The following is an 18,161-nucleotide window of genomic DNA, read 5'->3' as shown; positions in this document are numbered from 1 at the left end:
GGAGGGATGCACACAACGCATGCTAGGCTTTTGCATGCCTAAATGTGTTGCCGCAGCGCGTCACAACTGGTTCACACGCGTGCGCTATGCAACGGCCCTGAGACGATATGAACGTAAAGCAACACATCATTTTAGAATGTGGGCGGATGTATGACTTGCTATACACCTTTTTGACCGTGCCACATCACAAAGTGCCTGTAGCAAGCCTTCTCTCCAGCTGACGTCTGGCATCTAGCACAGGGAACAGCGCGTGCGACACCTTCAGCTGTTATACAATTACAATATGCAACAAATACCGCATATTGACACACTCCGAAAATTTGGCCCGCTTCCAACTGCAAATGCCCCCAGCCAACGCCGCTTATCCGAACATATTCGGCCATGCAGTTATCTTCAGCTTATTGTATTGGGCCAAGTAGAAGCCTGCGCCCGGCTTCGCTACCATCAGCCTTTTATGATCCGTAACGAGCGTGAACAATACGCTGGCCTCGGAAAACATCACACAGCATCCTCTGAAAGTCCGGACGGCGTGTCTCCTCTTCTGATGCATAGGGGAGTGGATTACCTGAGTGCTTTTAGCGTAATAGCAAGCGTAAACGACGCTTTTGACACCCTGCACATCGACCCATGCAAACCCAGCAAAGGAGAAATCAAGTCATTCAATAACGTGGTATTGAAAACGCTTTTTATACGATAGCCCACAATCGACGAACGTGCGCCATTCGTCAAGCTCAAGAGACTGAGTATGATACAGCTCTTCAAGACACCAGGTCAATATCACACGCACGGAAAACACAACCGAGACAGATAATTCCACACATTGTGAAACCTCAATACACTAGTGGCATAGTCTGGTAAGTGAACACAAATGCAGCCACCAAAGAAATACCGCGTCCAAGCGATTACAAATCCCTGAAGATTACCATTTACTATCTACCAATTGGTTCAATTAGGTGTGCGACGAAGTGCAATCACGCGTGGAATGCAGCCGTTGGTAGTCCTCCATCACTTCAGCAGCGCCTGACACTATCAGCCTCGAAGCCGACTCGGCAGCCACAGGACACCGCCAGTCTCGGTAGCCACAGGACGCCACCAGTCTCGGTAGCCACAGGACGCCATCAGCCTCAGCAGCCACGAGACGCAATCTCGGCAGCCACAGGACGCCACCAGCCTCGGCAGCCACAGGACGCCACCAGCCTCGGCAGCCGCTTCAGCAGCCGCCCGGCTCCAACAGCTGCGTGACGGCGGCACGGAGGTCGGCACGCAACGTGTCGCCCTCCTCCTGCAGCAGGTGGCGCAGCTCGTCGTCGGCCTGGTGCGGCCCGGCGGCCAGCAGCCGGCCCAGCAGCAGCAGATCCAGCCGTCCGGTGCCCTCCAGCTGCAGCGGCAGCTGCCGGGCGCTGCGGTACAGCGCAGCCAGTGGCGCCGCCTGCCGCGCCGTCAGCACGCGGCCGCCCAGCAGCTCGGCGGGCTCGGTCAGCATGAAGCGGTCGGCGGCGGCCAGCAGCGGCAGCCACAGCCGTGGCGGCAAGTGGTCCAGCAGGCGACAGCCGCCGCGGCAGCCGTACGCCAGGTGCACCAGCGGCGCCGCCACAGCGCGCTCCAGCTCGCCCAGCGGCACGCGTCGGCTGCTGGCCTCGCGGAAGCCGCCGGTCAGCAGGGCGGCCAGCACTGGCCCGCCGGCGGCCAGCGGCGCGCGGCGCGCCGCCACCTCGCCGTCGGACAGCACCAGTGTCAAGTCGGTCGGGCCCGGGTCGGCGAGGTAGAGGCACGGCTGGGGTGGCGCGGCTGGCGGTGCCGCTGGCCAGGCTGGCACCAAGTGCTCGCCCAGCGCCAGCAGCGCGCCGGCCGCCGGCTCGGCCCACTCGCCGCCGCCGCCGGCTGCGGTCAGCAGCAGCTCCAGACCGCGCCGGCGCAGTAACAGCCGACGCAGGCTCGTCTGCAGGCTGTAAGACGCCGACTATTAGCGGGGACTGACCGGACTACGACACCATGGAGTACACCGACGGGACGAAAAGCAAAGCGGTGGAAATCTTCAGTCCTGCGCAGTGCTTGACGTGTTTCTCTTAAACGCGTCGATGTCGAGCTCACCAAAGAGCAAATACAGCTTAGGGAAAGACTAACAGCACAACGAGCACTTGCGCACGACTGCCATGACCGGCTCACGTGGACATCAGCACCAGCGCACACGAAAACCCGGCCGGGCGTCCCCTCACCGGACGACGATGGCGGCGGTGGTGACGGCTGCCATGGCCTCGGCGTCGCCCAGCTCCAGCAGTGACTCGAGCACGCCCTGCCCGTACCCGGTCTCGGCCACGGCGCGCAGCGCGTCCAGCGGCAGTTCGGCCTGCGCCGCGGACAGTCGGCTGACGCACAGCCACGCCAACCGCTGCCTCACCAGCGAGCGGAAGCAGGACGGGTTCCTGCCGGCACAGGCGGCGCTGGCGCACTCACAGCCTCCTGACTCGCCGCCAGCCGGGCCGGCACACAGAGTACACCCCTGGCGACGCGAGCGGCCCTAGCACAAAGAACTTGCCACTGACAGAGCGCGCGGCGCAGGGCCAAGTAGTTCTGGTCACTAACGGCACAGTTGGGCTGAGGCACACAGCGATGGCGCTCCTAACCATAAAGCCAATGCTGGCGAACGAAATGGGTCGCCGGTAACAGAGATTTCTCATGACGCCGCGGGCCACCTCAAAAATAACTGACGCGTCAAGTACCATCGCAGATTGAATTCACGCCAGTCCCGTGGCTGCAGCGCAGTAGCAAAGAGCGGAGAGTGCTGCTCTACGCCTTCCCTCTCACCTGCAGAGGCGTGCTAGAATGCGCGAGGCGCGCGCCTGCGGCCGCGGCGCGTGGCGCAGGTAGTCGAGAAGTGCAGCGCAGCTGGGCGGCGCGCTCAGCTGGCGGTCGGGCCGCTCAGCCTGCGACTCGCGCGACAGCAGCAGCAGCAGCCAGGTCTCCTCGTCGCCGCCGCGCCGCCGGCCGTCCGGCGAGCCGCGGCATCGCTTGCCGGGCGGCGAGCGCGGCGGCGAGCGTGACGCACCGTCGGCAGACTCGGCGCTCGGGCACCGTTTGGCCGCTCCGCCGGGCGATTCGGCCGGCGGAGAGGCGGCTGGGGAGTACCGGGGTCCTTTCCTCGGGGCAGGCGGCGACCACCGCGACCCACCTGGCCAGACTGGAGGTGAGAACTGCGAGCCTCCGAGCGAAGCGTCCGGTGAGAGCCGGGACCCGCCGGGCATGGCGGGCGGCGAGAATTGTGAGCTTCCGGGAGAGGCTGACGGTGAGAACTCCGAGCCTCCGGATAACGCGAATGGCGAGAATCGCGAGCCGTCGGGCGAGGTTGACGCCGAGAGACGCGAGCTGGCCAAGGACGAGGCAGGCGAGCCGGGACCGGCCCACGAGGGCGGGCTGCCATCGGGCGAGCACTGCGGCGAGCTCGCCAGGCTGTCGGTGGGACTGAACGACTTGTACAGGCGCTCGGGCGGCTCGCCGGCGGCGCGCACCTGGCGCAGGTAGGCCGCGATCTCGCGCTCCACTTGCTGGTAGGTGGGGCTGTCGGCGCGGAACGTGCCCGGCGAGCTGGGCCGCTCGGCCCGCTCGGGAGAGCCGTCGCGCCAGCCCGACACGAGCGCCTGCAGCCGGCGCACCAACACCTCCAGCAGGCCGGCCGCCTTCATCTGCGCGAAGCCCGCCTCGTCGTACACGAACTGGAAGAGGGCGTGCAGCACGCGGCGCCGGAGCGGCTCCGGCTCGCGCTCCGAGCCGAGCAGCGACACCAGCCAGGGCAGGCAGCCCAGCGCGCGCAGCCTCGCCCGGTTCACCGACTCCCAGCAGAACAGACACAGCGCGCTGACCAGGCAGCTACGGTCTGAAACATGCACGCCGTGCGTCACACAGACGTGCTGGAGTGACGGCAGCGCCTGAATGGAACAGGTGGTGCTTCTGTCAGCCAGTGGTCAAAGCACTGACACCATGAAATTACACCTGTGAGTAGATTACAGCAGCAACATTAACGCACAAGGACAGGCGGAGATTATGCATAGCTCATGACAGTATTGCTTTGCCACCCTTCCGGAGAAGGGGAGGAGGGGGAGGGGGGGGGGAGGGGGGAGCAGTCAAAGGGATCCGAGAGGCGACAAACGGCTGTTGTCGGGTCCGTTGCAATCTTACGCAACATAACCGCCGTACCGTTTCGCGTCCCAACATAATTGACCATGGAACAGCGACCTTTGCTTCGCGCACATTCATAGCGTTACGTTATGCACCGCGCCTCTCGTTTTCGCCCCTTACTCCACGCACTAGCAAGGGAGCTAACGCTGACCACCTCCGACGCGCCGTCTTCTAAGTCAGAATCTGGTACCGTCCCGGCCGCTGGCTGCCGGACTTGGCTCGACTTCTGGTCCGCACCCTGGTCCGGCTGCTGGTCCGCACCTTGGCCCGGCTTCTCGTCTGTGCCCTGGCCTGCCTCCTGGCCCCCGCCCTGGCCTGGTCTCTCGTCCCGCCGTCGGGCGCCGTCGTACAGCATCTGGAGCAAGCCCAGCTGGCCGAGCGGCGGCCGCAGCGACGACTCGCGGGCTAGCACCAGCACCAGGCGGAGCGCGGCCGACCCCAGCTGAGGGTCCGGCGACGCGCCGGCTCCGCACAGCCGCAGCAGCGCCGGTAGCGCCTCGCTGCACTGCTGCATCTGCCGGTCACACACAAACACTGCTGCATCCGTCGGTCACACATACACCCTGCTGCATCTGTCGGTCACACACAAACACCGCTGCACCCGCCGATCACACATACACACTGCTGCATCCGTCGGTCACACACAAACACTGCTGCATCCGTCGGTCACACACAAACACTGCTGCACCCGTCGGTCACACACAAACACTGCTGCATCCGTCAGTCACACAAATACTGCTGCACCCGTCGGTCACACACAAACGCTGCTACACCCGTCGGTCACACACAAACACTGCTGCATCCGTCGGTCACACACAAACACCGCTGCATCCGTCGGTCACACACAAACACTGCTGCATCCGTCGGTCACACACAAACACTGCTGCACCCGTCGGGCGCACACAAACACTGCTGCACCCGCCGATCACACAAACACTGCTGTATCTGTCGGTCACACACAAACACTGCTGCATCCGTCGGTCACACACAAACACTGCTGCACCCGCCGATCACACAAACACTGCTGCTGATGATGATGATGATTTGGGGTTTTAGGGCGTATCGACTGCTGAAGGTCATGCAGCGCCCAACACACACAAACACTGCTGTATCTGTCGATCACACACAAGCACTGCTGCACCCGTCGGTCACACACAAACACTGCTGCATCCGTCGGTCACACACAAACACTGCTGCTCCCGCCGATCACACAAACACTGCTGTATCTGTCGGTCACACACAAACACTACTGCACACGTCGATCACACGCACATTGCTGCATCTCTCGGTCATACACAAACCCTGCTGCATCTGCCGGTCACACGCAAACACGGCCGCATCTGCCGGCCAGACATAGACACCGCCGCCATTCGTCGCCGCGCCCGGGTATGACTGCTTCTGAGGGCGATGCGATAGCATACCTGCACGGGAACAAAACACTGGCGCCACAAACGGCCGCGAGCTCACCTGAGCACCGGTCTCGCGGGCGGCCTGGTCGGCGAAGTGTGCCAGCGTCTTGAGAGCTTCGCGCGCCAGCTGGCCGTTGCCGGAGCCGAGACCGGCCGCCACCGTCACCAGGCACTCGGTGCGCAGCAGCCGGCGCTGGTGGCTGCTCGTGTCCGCCATGTTCCTGCCGGAACACATCGCCCGGTCAGCAGGCGCAGGCAGTCGGCGGGTCAGTAGGGGTGGCACGCCACGACGCCGTCAGGTTCCTGCCGCGACGGACGCGCGCCGCCAGGACACACAAGTTGTTGCCGCATGTTTAGTGAACCGAACCAGGCGTGTGTGGGGAAACATTCAACACCTGCCGATTATACATGTGTCGCCTACGGCAAGACAGCATGCCCGAGCGTTACTTCGTCATAGATCCCGACAGTGATACTCCTGGATCCCAAAGGAAATCTCGGATCCCACCGCAGAGCCTTCAGTGAGGATCCGTCTACGGGAGAACGCCCGCCTGGACGCGAGGACTCGCTGGCCGGCTTGACGCGGTGGCCAGCCCCCGGCCGCACCTCCACAGGCGGAATATAGTGATGCGTAGATGGTCGGAGGGTGGTGCCTGACCCGGCTCGGCCGCCAGCAGCGCCGCCACCACATCCAGCGTGTCCTCCTGGTGCAGCGTGCGGCACAGCGATGGCTCCTGCGCCAGGTTTGCCAGTGTCCGGCAGCCACGGTTGGCTACGTGCGGGTCGGCCACGATCTGGATCTGCAGCACAGCGAGGCCGTAGCGCCGAGGCGTCACGCGACTGCCCGACGCCACACGGACGCGTCACACGACTGCTCGACGCCGACGGACGCGTCACGCAACTGCCCGACGCTGCACGGACGCGTCACGCGACTGCCCGACGCCGCACGGACGCGTCACACGACTGCCCGACGCCGCACGGACGCGTCACATGACTGTCCGACGCCGCACGGACGTTGGCTCTCTTCCGTGGCGGCGCAGCCCACATGCGCTTGCATCGAAACAATACAAATACTCCTCAACACATCGAGCCACTATATCAACGCTGGTATGCCCACACCCAATGTATTGACTTTCTTACCAATGCATGTGAGGTGCAAACAACTATGCTCATCCTTCTTCCCTGATAGCCTGTGTCCGAATGCATGACTGTTGAATAAATAAAATAAATAAATGTGCCCTGTGCCGGCACCTCCCGACAGCATGCTACCACAGTTCGCAGGCCGTACCACATTGAGGACAGCGTGGAGTCCGCCGTGACGAACGAAGTGCTGTCGCCCGGCCGGTCTGGTGGTGCAGTTGCCCAGTATGCTGAGCACCAAGTTGAAGACGTCCGCCGGCTGCGGCTCGCGCAGCAGCCGCGTCAGCTCCGCCAGGCCGCCGAGCTCCACGAACCGCTCCAGGCCGGGCCTGGTGGCGATCACGCGGCGTCGCACCTCGGCCAGGGTGGCCAGCAGCTGGTCCCGGTCTGGCTGGGCGGCCAGCCGGGCAATGGCTGCCTTGGTGTCAAGCCGGCCCATGGCTGCAGGGGCGGCTGCTCAGCTCTCGTCTCACCAGGCGACGACGCTCAAGCACACCACCTGGTGGGACAAACACAGTGGTCTGGCCATGACATGTGTCAAAATGTGATTGATCTGGAAACTGACATGCATGCTGGGTGTTAAGCATGCACCAACAATGCTTGCTATGAAGGCAAGCATGAACAGCAGTCATGACATCCTTAAGCATGTTTGAGTGCTACAGCCTTACAAGAGCACATTTTCCTATGAGTAATAATATATCAAGCTCAACTGGTCTTTCATACTCCTCTCACATGTACAATTTGGTGGAGTTGTTTAAATGAAGTTCTAATGCTTTTGTGACATTAGGGGTGCACTATATTGCTAGAGGGTTCAGACCATTTTTTGCACAACCAAAAAACATGAGAGTTTAGAAAATGAGCTTGTGCTCATGACTTTTCTATGAACCTTATCAAGCCACTGCAGATCCCAAATCTACCTTGCTATCAGTTGCCATGCACCATGTAGAGCCCACAAGATGTGAGCACAGCATGGGCATTCAATGCTGTCACAGGTATCTGACTGCAATATGTGTGAGATTAGGCCTGGTATAGCACAACATGCTGGCTGTGTAATAATGCTAACTGAAAACTTCTACATAAGACCAACATCAAAAACATTGCCAGCCACAAGAAAAGGCACTGCCAGGACTTGAACAAGAAATGACTGCCAGGACAAACTCCCATCCTCTTCCACAACCAAACACAAGAACAGCTATCCTTATAAAACATCCAATAAAGTGTATGAAAACTTCTATCATGATGGCAAAATTTAGCCAAAGATGACCATACCCAAGAACATTGCAAAACAATGATTATTTTCCTTTAGTAGCTCATATTTTGATTGTGAGCAATGTCATCCTGCCAAAAAACTCGATGCCTATCCTCACACTCAGTGGTGCACATGGCAAGTAACCAACTCTGTGATATTTCAAAAGGTCCTGAATGGTGTGTGGTATTTGTATACTTTTAGTACCTTTTTGCACACCAATTTTTGATAAAATAAAATAAGTTTTTGGCTCCAAGCATGTCAGATAAATGAACTGCAAGTATTTGATAGGCCACATAAATTCCCACTTGTTAAATGTGCCATCTTTTGTTTATATACTATGATTTAGTTATGCTTTAGTGTGACAAACATTTCTTCATATTGTTGTTGTTACCTAACAGCTGACCTTGAATGAACTCATTTGTCGCTGAATTATGATGGACTTAATATGTAGTTTTCAGTGGCATGGTTTTACTTCCCCTATTTACTAACAGCTAATATACATTCACAACAGCTCCAATGCCTCTGTCAAATACTGCAAGTAACTATATGATTGGGGGCTGACCACAGCATTGTGATCTGCCATTTTGTTCAGGGGCTGAAATAAAGTAGAGAAAAATACAATTTCAGGAGTGATTGTGCAAAAATAAAAAAATGATGGCTGCCCTTCCATCGAAGAAGCAGGCGCGAAAAACGTCCCTAAGCAGACCACTGTCAACATTATTAGGTTTGCCTTACTATTTCCTCTCAATTACCGACGGCACCTTGGATCGAAGGTAGCACCCTACCGCACAGCACAGTTGAATAATCATGGACTGTACAGGACTCTAAAATCCGGCCTGATGAGCCTGACTTGTTTCATTCGCGCCGTATGGAATATGGACCGAACGTCACGCGAAAAGCAATTGCAGCAGCCGGGCTAACAAGTTTGTAACACACCTTCAGCACATGGCCCTGTCTGCAGCGAATCCCCAAATTTCACACGATTCTTGCCCTATCAGCTGCTATAGCTGATCAGCTGTTTCGGTATAGTGACGCATTGGCTCATGTGCGCCATCATGCAGAGCGATTTGCGGTCTGTACGCAGCCAATACATTGTTTTCGGCGCCAGTACAAAACCCTGTAAAGACCCGCTGTGCCTGTGTTGCATGTTGTGGCTGTCTTTGCTACGGTATGTGCGTATGATGCTCTCGGGGGCGATTTTTCTTGCTCTTAAAAGGATGGGCAGTACTTGAAGAAAATCGAAAAAATAGGAGTGCGCTGAAACTTGTAGGGGGCTTTCGGCAAGTGACCTGGATGCCACCAGCTAAATTGAATGTGCACTGTCTCAGAATGGTGCAGCCTACTTGTTGTATTCTCCTTAACAGTGGCCATGCCCTCATTTTTTCACTGAAGCGCAGTTTTATCTAGAACTTTGTTTTGAAGATAAGTGGCCTGGTCACTATTAATGGGGGATTATGGAACAAGGAATCTAGGAGAACAAGAAGTCACTGTTGTGTTTTATTTAGGTGGGTGGGTGCATGGTTTGATACTACCACCTCATTGCTATGTATGCAAGCAATTTATAGTGCAAGTGCTAAAGAGCAGTCACAAGTGTTTTATCAACCCTCAGAGTTATGATGAACATGAAGATTCCTCATGAGTGTGACAAGTTAAACATGCTTTGATATCCATGCCTGGAAATTCAAGCATTCTTGAATTAACCCTGCTTTTGCCATTCTTGAATTAACCCTGCTAAAGGATCTTCTTTAGTTTAATACTTGAGAACCATGTCTGGAGTGGAAATTACTTTGTATACCTTTATGGTGCTTGCAGTGTAATACACGGCAGGACCCCAGATCAAAGCAAAATGATAAAGGAGACCAACATGCTAGTGATATGATAACTCAGCAGGGTGCTGCTGGGAAAGCTGGCAGTGGTCCTTATCACACTGGAATGAGAGCCAATCCTTCAAAATTACATGGAGTTGCATCTAGAAGTCTTTTCAGTGAAATGTTACCTTTTCATGAGTCTTATAGCCAATTGTTGTATGTTTAGGCATGAACTTTATTTGCTGCAGTCAATTTGTTTCTTAAAAGAATTGCTTTTGAATTTATTTCAGGAATATGCATCAAGTTGCTGACACTCCTCTTAGGTACAGAAATGTTGACTGGATCCACAGATTGAGGGAATATCACCATGATTAGTGGAAATTTTGGGTATGTGCTGCAATCAAGCTGATTATATGAAAGTTTGATGCATTTCTTTGCAGATGTTTAAAGTTTTAGGTTTTAGGACATAAGTCTGAACATGACCAAAATGTCAGCTGTCAGTTGCTTTCTCACATGTTGTCACCATCCCATCCAGGCAAGCTGTACTAGACTGCCATTTCCCTAAACTTTGATCTTTCTAAGCTGTTCAGTTTTCTCAAGAGTTCCACATGGAGCTGTTGGAGGAACAGATCAACACAATCAAGAGCCTTCTGTTGGTGGTAAGCAGACTTTTTATTGCTGTGCCTCTTTCTTTGACACAGTAAATCTGACTGCCAATTTTGAGTTTTTATCAGTGTTAGTATCCTGCAGTTTCATGCAGATGCTGGTAATTTACATTCAGTGCTTTGGTATCAACTGAAATAGAGCTTGCCACCCTCACGTTGCCTGGAGTCCGGACTGTGAGAGCTATGATAACACATTCATATTGCATCATTGGCTGCAATGGCATGTATGTTCAAGGCCTGACATGTGCAGTTTACCATGGTGTGTTGCGGGAGTGCGATGTGTTGGAATGCGTTTTTGCACACGTGGCATACTTAACTCAGAGTGCACAGTTTCATGTCCCATCAAACCACACATAACCCAAGGTTTGTGCCCCCCAGTCCATTGGACACCAGTGACCGAGCATATGCTGTTTGCCTTGCAGCCATATGAGTGCGTACCTCCGGCCGTGTTCCTGTACGGCCACCCGAGCACGGGCAAGACGACGGCTCTCACCCACGTGCTGTCCCAGTTCGCCGGCCTCAGCGCCGTGGTCAGCTGCGTGGAGTGTTACACGCCCGCGCTGCTCTTCCAGCTCGTCCTGCGCCAGCTGGCCGGTCAGTTGCTGTCGTGCGCGCGCCCCGCCTCGGGCTGCTCTGCAGCTTCGCGTCTTGCGTGTGACGGTCGGTCAGTCGCTGTGTTGTCCGCGTCCTGCGCCAGGTGGCGGGACCGTAGCGGCTGTGTCTTGCGTGTGGCGACAGCGCGGTGTGCGTCCTCTCTTGCATGATGCGACGTGGTCCGTGACCCGCACAAGGTGCCGCCTTTGCGGACTGCGTCGCGTGCTGACCTGCTCGTGGCGTGGGCGGGCTGGAAGTGGCGGCTCGGGCCGCGATGGTACTGACCAGCCGGCGGATGGCAAATACAGCTGCGGCCTGGTCCTCCTGCCGGCCAGCTGGAGTTGGACCGGCACCGGCACGACGAGCTTGACGTGACGCCTTTCTACGGCTTTTGGGGGGAGCGGGGGGGGGGGGGGGCGAGGGAAGGAGCGGGGGAGACTGCACCCACACTCCGGCCGGGCCGGTGTAGCTGGATACGATGCGACTGCCGCTGGCGCCCTGTGCCCGGCCTTGCCCGCCGCTTCGCTGGCTTGCTTGTCCTCGCCGACCAGCCGTGGCTTCGCCCGTGGTGCGCGCGGGGACCAGGCTCGGTCGGCCGCTCCAGAGCACCCGACCCGCCGTCCGGGCTCCTCAGACTGCTTGTCCGTAGCATACGACGCCTGAGCGTCGCGGACGGACGCGACGACTGCAGTACGCGTGCAGTCATGACGAAGATCATTCCCCGGTCTGCCCACGATGGCCGCTGGCCGATGTAAAAGACATGCCATGTGAGCTCGGACAATCGTGCCGGTAGACGTACAAACGCGTGCCTCTCGCGCGAGGCAAAACAGCTTTGCTCTGGATATTAGAGGTGCTATATCTGTGAATGGTGTTTCACGACGGGCAATTGTCCCCTGAAGTGCTGCGCTTGATGTGTGTGTGTGTGTGTGTGTGTGTGTGTGTGTGTGTGTGTGTGTGTGTGTGTGTGTGTGTGTGTGTGTGTGTGTGTGTGTGTGTGTGTGTGCGTGCGTGCGTGCGTGCGTGCGCGTGCGTGTGGGTGTGGGTGTGGGTGGGTGTGCGCGCGCGCGTGCGTGTGTGCGTGCGTGCGTGCGTGCGTACGTGCGTGTGTGTATGTGACAAAGTACTTGATGTTCGTGTCCATTATGTGAGACAAAAGCCAAGTTCTGAAACAGAGCGAGGTTCAGCAACTAATCTTACTTTTCGGGGTAGATCGGTATGCTGTAGGTTCGTCTAATTCTGTGAGATATCTAGTGTGGTGTCTATAGTTTATCTAAAGCTGCTTTATGGCGGAGCTCCGTACGTGAACAGGCTAATCCAACCATCAACTATTACTCATAAACAAGTTATCTATGAATATGGTGACAAAGTCTTCAATGTGGTGTTTTATATGCATGAATTGGGTAGATATGTTCCGCCAAATTCGTCTTTCAGTATACTTGGATTGAATGTCGCTCCAAGACGCATGATATGGCGTAAAAGAAGAGTGCGATGCAAGAGTGGTAGTAGACGAATCTGTTCTCCGAAAAAGCGGTAGCGGTTTCAGTCTTACGGATATTTCTTGTACATTTGCTTTGACCTTTGCCTGTAATTGGTCTTGTCTGATTTGTTCCGATTTTCCTTTTCCGTGACCAGTGCAATACATTTTTGGTAAGAGCTCGAAAAACATCCAAAAGCTGTAGACTAGTGGTACGCAAACCATTTCGTCTTTGATCCCAAGGACAGTGGACTGATACGCAGGTCGATCTTTGGGACCACAAACGTTACCTGGTGCCCATCATTTCAAAACTTCGCGGGCATATGACGTGACATCTGCATTCCTCGCCTCATCTTGGCCGTTCGTTTCTGTGGCCGTTACCGAGTGCCACAACACACCAACGACGCTTTATATTACCACGCCGTCACACCTGCACCACGAACACATCGATGTCGAACAGCCAGAGGATGAAGCGGGCGCCGGCCACGCAGAGCACGATCCGCGCCGGCACTGTGCCCAGCACGCAGCGCTTGAACTCGGAGAGGGCGCAGGCCAGGCGGCCGGCCTGCGCCTCCGAGTCGCAGCTGCTGTCGTCGTCGCAGGCGCCGCCACCGGGGCCGGGCCAGAGCCACTCGGACCAGCGGCCGGCCGGCGTGCACGGATCGACGGGCTCGGGCTCGCCGCACGGGTCGCGCGCGCAGCAGTCGCAGCAGCCGCCCGGGCAGAGGCACGCACCGCGCCGGCCCCGCTTGCGACACCGGCCCATCGCGACACGCGGGGCGGGGAGAGAGGCGTGCGGTGGAGAGAAACTCAGCGGCGCCGGCCAGGCTGGGTGTTGGTATGTTGGACGCTGAGGTCAAGCGCTTCCTGTTGGTTTGCGAATGATTCGCTTGTTTGTTTTTTTTAGCTTCGGAGAGCTGGCCCGTCAGTCACGTGGATCTTTTCTTGTGATTGTTTTAGTTGCAGTCTCTTCGTGGCGCTTCTGTAGCGCGTCGGCGCTTGTGTTGGCAAGCTATTACGAACGTTTCGTTCCAGATACGTTGTCGATATGGTCGTTCTAAGGCAGGCTGATAATCGCCGTCAGTGACTACTGTAGGGGTTTCCTTAGTACGGTTTCGTGATCGGTTAGCCGTGTTAAACACGTTTAACACCACAATTTATGCAGATGACACATTTATGGTTTGATTCCGCGGACCCAAAACGTGGTATTTTGTCTAACATCCTCCTCTTCGGGCATCGTCAACATTTCAGTACTTCTGCAGATGAAATGAGCTTTGGATGATGCCAGCGTGGTTTGAGCGATATTTGGTGTCATGGTGTTTTAGTGCATGGTTGTCTTGTTAAGTTAATCACTTCATCTCATGCTTACTTTATCTCTTGTCCTTGTCTATCTCTTTATTCCTTGTCCTATCCTATTTTTGTCTTCCCCTTTGGTAGTATCCAGGCTAGCATCCGATATATTTTCGGTTAAGCAGCGTACCTGTTGTGTAATGCCACATGTTTTACATTCCAGGCGAGGATCAAAGGTGTGACAGTGTGAGCAGTTTTGTATCAACACTGCAGCGCATTGCGGATGAACACCCTGAAGAAAATATCGCCATTGTGAGTGGCTTTGTTTTGTCTTTGGTATTGTGCTGATGTGATTCTTCTAAACTGTGTGCCGTCTGTTCCGGGAGCTCGTTTGGTTAGTGGACCGGTGTTCGGATTCACTCACTCCTGGTGATCGCACATCTTAAGTGCTAGATGCTCACTCTCCAATGGTAGCAAACTTTTGGAAGCGTGCTTCACTCAAGCTGATGGTGATCATACCCGTGTGTTTTTACTCTGCTTTCAGGTATCCAACTACTTGACGCACTTGCTTAACAATGTAAAGTGATGTAGTCAGACAATTCGTAAAACAGACTATTGGATCCGATTCTACTAACGTCAGATTCGAATCCGCGCAGGATATTTGTGAAACAGAGTCGGAGTCGAATACCTTCGCTTTTGACAGCCGGTGTCAGGTGTAAAATCAAGTTCAGCCTCTAAATGACGTGGAGTCCGAGGTGTAATAATCTATGCATACTGTGGGTGAGAGTCCGCTCTGCTCATCTGGAGTTGAACATAACTTTGCTACCATCCTAGACATAACTCTGCTACCATTCATCGGGTCAGCTGTGAGTGCCCACGAGCCTGCTACGCCCCACGCACCTAGTGTGCATCTGGCAAGTGTACTGCCCGTGGCTTTCGATCCCCTCTGCCCGCCGCTTGTGACCTATTCGCCCGTCTTCCTCCCGCTGTCTGTGACGTCTGCTCGGCTCTTGTGACCTCTACACCCATCCCTTTTGACCTCTACACTCGCCGCGTGTGACCTCTACCCATCGCGTGTGATCTCTACCCACCTGTTTGTGACCTGTGTGCTCGCCGTTCGGCCGGACGGTCAGGTGCTGAAGGACGCTGAGCGGCTGCGGGACCAGGACGCGTCGCTGCTGCCGACCCTGCTGCGGCTGCAGGAGCTGGCCGCCCGCCCCGTGTGCCTCGTGCTCGTCTCCAACATCATCTGGGACAAGTTCCTGACACCGGGCGGCCTGCCGCAGCCGCTGCTGGTGCATTTCCCGCAGTACAGCCGCGGTGAGGACCGTCACGTCACGTGTGCCCCCCCCCTCCCCCTGCGTGTGACACCCCCCTCCCCCTGCGCGTGACACCCCTTGGTTTACCGGCACGCGGGCGCGGGTTGGACTGCAGTCAGCATTCGGGGGGGGGGGGGGGGGGGCGAGGAGGCCTGTGTATACGACGGTCTAGGGACAGAGACTGCATAAATACGGTAATGGCCAATGGGGCGGTAGGCTCACCGGAGGAAGCCGGTTGCTGGTGGGCCAGTGACAATGGCGACATGTGCTCTGTCACGCGGGCCTCGTGCGGGACGCGCGAGTCTTCCTGGCCCTGTTCGACGGCACGATCCCAGTGCCGTAACTCTCAGTCTATCGCCGCTCGGAGCCCGGTCGAGACTTGTGGAGGGCGTGATCTAGCGCCCCGTGCCGCCGACTGTGTGCCGACCGGTCCGCGCTGTCCCCGGGAGGAGCGGCGGTCGTGGCGGTCGTGGTGACCTGGTTCGCCGTATCGCCGCCAGGGGCGCTGCTGGAGATCCTGGCGCTGGACCGGCCGGCTGAGGTGGATGAACATTTCTACCGTGGTTTCCTCAGCCTGCTACTGGCCGTGTTTCTGGCACCCTGTCGCAACCTGCGCGAGCTGCGCTACCTGGTCAGTCTGAACGCCCGCGCCCCACATAGACCCATGCGGTGCCCGCGCAGGATATCCACAGGTGGACGGACGGCGCGAGAGTTATTGAAACTTCCCTATTAAAAGTACGTAGAATTTTACAAGTTCACAGCAAATCATTGCCATTAAAGTGTGGCGTTCAGACTACGCTGACGTCTTTGACGATTGAGCAAATGATATGGCTTCAGAAGGCGAACACATCCGCATGAGGCGCAATTGCTGCGCTCTGTTTATTTGACCACCTAACCAAACTTCTCGTGCGAATCACTGCAATTATTCCGTCGCATTCGGTGCCTGTCGTAACAAATAACGTCAGTTAGAAATGCACATGAAAAGAAAACGCCTGTCGCGTATCGTCTGCTACCATCTTGTATGATGATCCATAGACACACTACATCGCACACTTGGTTACATTTCGTAGTTCTCTGCCATATTTCAGTCGGCTTTGGTTTCCATTTAATCACCGGGCCGAGAGAGCTCGGCTCACGCAAGCGGGATGTGCTGCGATTTTCTCAGCCGTGCTACGCGAGTAGTTCCTCTCCTCGTATTTAGGCCACGATGCGACCACGCGCCCCGGCTCGCGTCGTCGGTCCCCCGCGAGGTGGGAGCTAACGGCATATTTAGCTCACTGTTCCGTGCTCTGTCTTGAACATCAGGTGATAACCGATCCGCATCATACTGACGAGCTGGGCGAGAGTCGAGAACATGGTACATGTGTCTCATTTTTCACTATCATGTATTGAACTGACCGAATTTGGGGGAAAACAAATGCATGTACGTCTGTTATATTCAGTATTATACATTGCATCGTGATGTTACTGGCGTGCGCCTGAGTCCGCCCCTGCTCGCGCCGCCAGTACTGCTGTACCTCGGTACGCCGCTGCCCCTACCGGCGGTGTGCTGCCTGGGGCGCCGCCCGCCGGGGTCCGCCTGCTCGCCTCGCGTGTTAAGACAGTTACCATTTCGCAGCGCTCGTGTCTGGTCTGAATGGCCGTAGTCTGACTGAAGGGAGCGCGAGCAGATAGAACACATAAGATTTGAATGTACGTCATGGGCGGTATGTCTCGCCCTCGTCTGCTTTGCTTCAACTAGCCTTGATAGTAAGCTGTTGTTCCGCTGATGTCTACCGATGGCGATGTGCCGTGTGTGCTCATGGCGTCGCCGGTCGACCGCAGGCCCGCGCCAACTTCGCCCGCTACAGAGAGCCGGTGCTGGCGGGGGAGGTGGACGCCGGCGACGCCCGCCGCCTCTGGCGCCACGTGGAGCCCCACCTCAAGGCCGCCCTGAAGACCGTCTACCTGCGCGAGGTCTCCAGGTGAGCCCGCCGGCACCAGGGTGGCAGGTGTGAGCTGCTGCGTTTGTGTAGGGGTGACGTCCTCCCCTCGACTGACAGCGTAACTCATAATGATGCCTGGGGTGGAATGGGCTTGGGGTTGATTCCACTTGGTTCCGAATCCGCGTCAAGGTGAATGGAGCTAAACCCGAGTGTGATTCAAGATTACTGCTGAAAAATACAAGCCAATCAGTTTTACTCCGACGCATTTATAGCTTATAAATGCTCAAAACGTTTGCTTCTAGTCTGAATCAGGGTTTTCAGGATAGAGAACTCAGTAAGCACATCCAGGCATTCGCCTCTCAGATGGTTGTAACAGGCAGCATTGTCGGCCTGATGCTATGCACGTGCATTATGATGGTCCGAAGGGCATTTAGAATCTCCGAGATGGTGGAAACCGTGTTTTTCCATTGCCTTTAGTACACATTTCCAAAATGACGCGATAGTCGATATCTTGAACGGCTGTCACCCTGCCGAAAATTGGTGATTATTTCTGTATATTCTAGATGTCCTTTCGGTGCCACGGTTTGGCGTGTGCTTGCTTGGCTGCCAGGCAGTTGTCTTTATGGCCCACGTCAACGGCACTTCAGTTAGAGTCACTGACGGAGACGGAGTGGCATGCTATGTGAAGCAGGACATTACCACCGCGACTATGTTGGCAATCAGAAAACATATTTTCTGCTACTGAGGCTTACGCAGAATAATGGTCATGCTGGCATGCAATGTAGTCTCGTATTAGCATTATTGCTAATGGCTAAATGTGCTTTGCCGTGATAAGTTATTGAGCGCGGGGTTTAATGTGGGAAACGAAATTACTTGCCTTTCTCCAATGATTTACGATTATGGTTCCGATTATGATTCTAATGGAAATTTTGGAGCCGCATGCTTGACGATTGAATTGCAAAATTACCCCAAAAATGCAAAACACTTGAAGCCCCAACCTTCGTGGACTTAAAGCGCACACAAGTGCACCACGTTTGTCACCAGAGGAAATATGAAGCACGGACGATGCCCGTCCTGCTGGTTCCTCTGGAAATGGCATTCGATCGACTGCCCGCTAT

General features: G+C 56.0%; 2 protein-coding genes across 2 annotated transcripts; one reads left to right on the top strand and one right to left on the bottom strand.

Annotated features, from left to right (window-relative positions):
- Positions 1-1,210: 1,210 nt before the first annotated feature.
- On the bottom strand, positions 1,211-8,965 carry LOC119098202 (armadillo repeat-containing protein 5). The gene is made up of 10 exons (XM_037221128.1): positions 8,905-8,965; positions 6,868-7,218; positions 6,186-6,379; positions 5,641-5,803; positions 4,303-4,687; positions 3,058-3,871; positions 2,806-2,886; positions 2,217-2,423; positions 1,712-1,946; positions 1,211-1,282 (listed from the first exon to the last, which is right to left on the bottom strand). Exons 2-10 carry the CDS (start codon positions 7,156-7,158, stop codon positions 1,211-1,213), a joined length of 2,442 nt encoding a protein of 813 aa, XP_037077023.1. The 5' UTR covers positions 7,159-7,218; positions 8,905-8,965.
- A 105-nt stretch (positions 8,966-9,070) lies between these two features.
- On the top strand, positions 9,071-17,086 carry LOC119098201 (origin recognition complex subunit 5). Its single transcript, XM_037221127.1, has 7 exons — positions 9,071-9,136; positions 10,312-10,435; positions 10,864-11,035; positions 14,023-14,111; positions 14,933-15,119; positions 15,619-15,749; positions 16,943-17,086. Exons 2-7 carry the CDS (start codon positions 10,385-10,387, stop codon positions 17,084-17,086), a joined length of 774 nt encoding a protein of 257 aa, XP_037077022.1. The 5' UTR covers positions 9,071-9,136; positions 10,312-10,384.
- Positions 17,087-18,161: the final 1,075 nt, after the last annotated feature.

The sequence above is a fragment of the Pollicipes pollicipes genome, unplaced genomic scaffold (assembly GCF_011947565.3).
Source record: "Pollicipes pollicipes isolate AB1234 unplaced genomic scaffold, Ppol_2.1 Scaffold_4740;HRSCAF=5597_pilon_pilon_pilon, whole genome shotgun sequence".
Lineage (NCBI taxonomy): Eukaryota > Metazoa > Arthropoda > Thecostraca > Pollicipedomorpha > Pollicipedidae > Pollicipes > Pollicipes pollicipes.
The sequence above is the reverse complement of the archived record's forward strand: the minus strand, read 5'-3'. Positions and strand labels throughout refer to the sequence as shown.